Source organism: Oryzias melastigma, linkage group LG11 (genome assembly GCF_002922805.2).
Source record: "Oryzias melastigma strain HK-1 linkage group LG11, ASM292280v2, whole genome shotgun sequence".
NCBI classification, from domain to species: domain Eukaryota; kingdom Metazoa; phylum Chordata; class Actinopteri; order Beloniformes; family Adrianichthyidae; genus Oryzias; species Oryzias melastigma.
The window spans coordinates 23,524,679-23,529,817 of record NC_050522.1 but is presented as its reverse complement, the minus strand read 5'-3'; the positions used below and the strand labels follow the sequence as shown (position 1 = coordinate 23,529,817).

At 43.7% G+C, this 5,139-nt stretch overlaps 1 protein-coding gene across 2 annotated transcripts in view; it reads left to right on the top strand.

Moving 5' to 3' along the window:
* The first annotated feature begins 5 nt into the window (after positions 1–5).
* LOC112162456 (phosphatidylinositol 4-kinase beta) overlaps positions 6–5,139 on the top strand; it is a 17,938-nt gene continuing 12,804 nt past the window's right edge. For both annotated transcript variants that reach the window (XM_036214116.1, XM_024298239.2), the window contains exons 1-3: positions 6–379; positions 3,391–3,854; positions 3,923–4,348. In XM_036214116.1, the coding sequence (XP_036070009.1) occupies positions 352–379; positions 3,391–3,854; positions 3,923–4,348 (918 nt within the window). In that variant the 5' untranslated portion in view covers positions 6–351. The remainder of the gene's footprint in view (positions 380–3,390; positions 3,855–3,922; positions 4,349–5,139) is intronic.

Here is a 5,139-nt window from a genome sequence, read left to right as displayed (position 1 = left end):
TCCTCCCCCACTACCTTCTCCTGCCCTTCCTCCCCTTCCAGCGCTTCCTCCTCGTCCTCCTCCGTTTCCTCTTCCTCCTGCTCAGACAGTTCCTCAGATTGCCCGAACCACCACCATCATCACCACCACCACCAACCCCGACCCCAGCTACAGCTTCCTCCCCCCACCCACAGTGAGCATCCGTCCTCCCCCAGCGCCAGCCCCCGCAGCTCCAGCCCCAGCGGCAGCATCGGCAGCAGCGGCAGCCTCTGCAGCAGCAGCCCCAGCGAGGGCATCGGCAGCAGTGGCGTGTCCAGCAGCGGCGAACCGCGGGGACCGAGCCCCCAGCTGGACGTCATCTCGGAGGATGCCATGGAGATGGACCTGGGGGTCCAGCAAGGTAAGATGTTCCAGAAGACTGGATCGATTTCCTAGAAAGTCATGCGACAAAACTTCCAGTTAACTGTCGGTGGAACCGGTTTAGCCAGAGCCTGAACAGCCAGGCGACATGACAGTTCACTTCAGTTTCCACTGGGCTGCTTCAGTTCTCACCTGTGTGTTACCGTAGCAACGTATCCTCGAAACCAGAAGCTGCTCTTGTCTGGTTTAGGAGATGTGAGAAACCAAAGCCTCCAAACCAACCTTAAACTAAAAAAATAAAACTCCAGAACCCGATCCATGGAAATGAGAGCTTCACTCAAGCCAGAACAGGTTGTGCCGGAACACATTTTTCCACTTCCTGTATATGTCAGAATCCAGATCCAGACTGGTCATGAAATTCCTCCGTTGATAAGCGGCGTCTTTGCACCTCCAGGCGTGTCCGTAGCTGCTGGGACACATTTCCATTTCGACCACACATGTTTGCGTTTCCGTTTGTCGTGTTTGTTTTGTTCTAAACCTGCGTGCCTGCCTGAATAGAAGTGAACCCGACACCGATTACCCCGCAGGCACGGAGACCCCTCGTATTCATGCTCCTGGGCTGGTACCTTTAGCCCCCGTCGCCCCCATCAAAACCACGAGGCTGATGGGATGTGACGGCCATGTTGCATCTGTGTTGGTTTAGGAAGGTTCTTTATGTAACCGGATCTCTGCAGAGTCGTGTGATTTAAGAACTTTGGTTGAATCTGGAGTTGAGGTGGTCTCTCTGTGAGGAAAGAATAAAAAGAGTCAGTCTAGAAGTAAATCTGACCAATTCTGGAGTTTCTATATGTGGGGTTTTTGAGATGCAAACAGTACGGTGGCCCTGAAGTTCAGATCACATCGAGAAATGACTCAAAGCAAAGACGTACTAAAGATCACAACAATTAAAAATGGAAAAAAAACTACTTTACAATTAATTGCCAAAAATCAAAATGAAATATAAAAGAAAAAAAACTAACCGTATTTTCTACCATCTTTTACAAACAACATTTTTTGAATAAATTTGAATAAAGCAGGGGTCTGCTACCATCAACATTTAAAGAGCCAGTCGGGTCAACCTCAACTCATCAGGAGTCAAAAAGTAAAATAAGAAATTCTTTTGTATTCATATTATTTTTACGATTATGGTAAATATCGATAAATTATTGTTTTTTTGCATGAATAAAATATAAATATTACAACAAAAACTGATTTTATTTTTCCCTAAATATGAAAACAGTTATTACTTTTGACATGGCTCCCTTTCAAAATAAAAGACACAAGATCATCTCACCGCGGCAAATATTGTAGTTGGTAGTTTAAGGTCACCAGTAATTAAAAAATAAGACTAAATACAGTTTGACAGACTTTGGTGGAAATTCATACACTTAGATATGTAGAATTAATTAGGAGCTAATTATTGACCTTCAGACACGCAACAAAAAAGCTTGAAACAGTGTGACCTCAAATTTGGTGGTTTGAATATGAAGCTGTAATGCTTGATGGATTGTTGGAGCACTATGGGTACTGTAGTCAGGAGCCTGGTGCAGTGATATGTGCTATTCTTCAAATATTTTTGATTGATTTGAATAAAGTTTGATCGTTTTGTTTTGATGAATGTCAGAAAAATAGGCTACTTTTTTAAAATGAAAAAATTTTTAATTTTCTACAGTCAGAGAGCCAGAAAGGAGGGGTCAAAGAGCCACATGTGGCTCCGGAGCCTCAGGCTGCAGACCCCTAGAATAAAGAAATACTCAGAAATGCAAATTTAAGCTCAATTCTCATAATATATGTCCTCCATCGTGAGAAAAATGTCACAAGTTTTTAATTGTAGTGGGTCTATAAATATGTGTTTGTGTTGAGGGATTTGTTGACGTGATTTGGACTTCAGGGCCACCGTACAAGAGGAAACATTTTCACTGTAAGTCAGGCGATGAATTCTAGTCAAAACATTTTAGAACACTCAGGTCATTATTGTAAATAATTACTTACCTGGTAAAATAAAGGTTAAAAAAAAGAAACCTACCAACTAGTGCTGCCGCAAACTATTATTTTAATAGTTGACTAATCATTAATCGGGTCATCCGCAAACTGGATGTAAAGCACAAATTACATGTATAGCATTACCTGCGATAATGATAGTGTGAATTTGGCAGCTAAAGATGCTAGTGCTGATAGCTGAAGATGCTGAAATTGATAGCTGAAAACACTGGATAGCTGAAATCACTGAAGTTAATAGCTTAAAATGCTTAAGCTGATGGCTAAAATAAAATTTGAATATAATTTGATTGCCAAATTAGCCTAAAAAACACTTAAGATGGCCAAAATAGCTAGCATGCTGGAGGAATATTAGCTAAACTTCAAAATAGAATAAAAAACTGAAAAAATACAAAATTATCCAAAATGGCTAGTATGTAGCTGAAATATTAGCTAAACTCCAAATTAGTGTAAATACTGAAAAAAACTCCTAAATTAGCCAAAATAGCTAGCATGCAACGGGAATATTAGCTAAACTTCAAAATAGCCTAAAAAACTGAAAGAAATACAAAATTATCCAAAATAGCTAGCATGTAGCTGAAATGTTAGCTAAACTCCAAATGAGTGTAAAAACTGAAAACAAAACTCCTAAATTAGCCAAAACGGCTAATATGTAGCGAAAATATTAGCTAAACTCCAAATTAGCGTAAAGACTAAGAAAATGCTAAATTAGCCAAAACAGCTAGCATGTAGCTGAAATGCTAGCTGAACTCTAAAAAAGCCTAAAAAATCTTAATAAATGCTAAAGCTAGCAGAATGCCTTATAATATAAAGTAACGACTAATCGACTATCAAATTAGTTGGCGACTATTTTAATAGTCGATTAGTCGACTAATCGTGGCAGCTCTACTACCAATGAGTAAACAATAAAAAAATGTAAAGATTTTAGCTTTGATCTTCTCTTGTATCTGAAAAAAATCTGACGCCAATGAAAGCAGCACTTATGGGAACTCCTGGCTTTTCTTTTGTCTTCAGTCATTGACCCAGAGGTGGCGCTAAAGGCCTGCCAGGAAGTATTGCTCAAAGTCAAGCTGCTGGACAACAGGCCCGCCCAGGACGACCGGGCGCCGCCCACCGAGGCGCCGGAGCGCTGCAGCCCGCAGTGGCTCATGAACCCGGACACCAGCTCCATCAAAGAGGAAGACGAGGACGAGGAGGAAGGCCACAGGCACGCGCCTCCGCAGGACCGCCTCTCCTTACCGGCCTCTTCGTCCTCGTCCAAGCAGTCATGGTTGCTGCGGCTCTTCGAGTCCAAGCTGTTTGACGTTTCCATGGCGATCTCCTACCTGTACAAGTCCAAAGAGCCGGGCGTGCAGGCGTACATCGGGAACCGCCTGTTCAGCTTCCCCGACGGCGAGGTGGACTTCTACCTGCCGCAGCTGCTCAACATGTACGTGCACATGGACACGGAGGTGGGAGATTCCATCAGACCTTACCTGGTGAGTCGCGCACGCGCCCGAGTGTCTGCAGCTTCCCCTCCGAGTTTTAAATTCTGATTTCCTCTCAGATCCACCGCTGCAGAGGCAGCATCACCTTCTCGCTGCTGTCGGCGTGGCTGCTGGGCGCCTACTCCTCCGACATGCACATCTCCACGCAGCGCCACTCCAGAGGAACCAAGCTGCGAAAGCTCATCCTGTCCGACGACCTCAAGCCGCCGGCGCACCCGTCCGACCCGCCCCGCTCGGTGCCGGCGTCGGTCTCCGACAGCCCAGTCTCCTCGCCGGCGCACCGCCGCTGCCACCGCAGGCACAACAGCAACAACGTGGACGCTGGCCCCGCCCCCGACAGCCCCGACCAGGGGGAGGTCTTCGCCTCCCCGTCCAGACGGACGCACCAGAGGTCCAAGTCGGAGGCCACGCTGGCGAGCAGCGGGCCCAGCGCCAGTCTGCGGCGGACGGGGAGCAACCCGAAGGTGGAGGCGATGCACGAGGAGGTGAGGAGCTGGTTTGGTTGATCAGTGGGCGGGGCTTAGTTAAATGTCTCTCGAATCCAGTTTGTCAAACATACTGGTAATACTTAAAACACAAAAACAAGAAGAAAGTTTGTTCCTGATAATGGAGAACGTCTGATCTGGTTTCACTGGAACAGAAACAGATTAAATTCCTGACATGTTAAAGGAAAGTTCGTCCTGTTCATCTGCGTTTCTGTTTGGCACGTTTGTCTCACTTCAGCAGGAAAACTTCTGCTTTCTTGGCAGCCTGTGAGATAAATGCGTCTCCGGGTTTTATCAGTATGAAGACGAGCAGCAGCTGAGTCCTGAACCGTTTTTCCTGTAATCTTTTGGACGGACTGTTCTTCAGGGTGTTGTTCCTGTGGATCTGCAGATGTTCTGCATCACACAGGAAATGACTCTTTCAGATTAGACATGAAACGCTCGGATTTAGAAAGACCTTCAAAATAAAGTTTACATTTAAAAAAAATTGTGGTTCAAATTTGCTCCACAGTAATTTCCTTACTGTGATAGGTTAAACATATTTAAGAACATATTTTTCTAGAAGTTTATTGCATTCAAAAAAGAAAAATCTGGTGTTTTCGTTTGTTTGTTTTTTTTAGTTTTTGTGTGTTTTTCAACATTTTCTTTATTTTTCTAAACAATTACTTTGTTATTTTTGAGAATTGTTTTTTTAATGTTTTTATTGCTTTTTGAAAATTATGTATTTTTTGTATTTCAAGATATTTTTTGTTTTTCAAAATATTTTTGGTTGAATTTTTAAACATAATTTA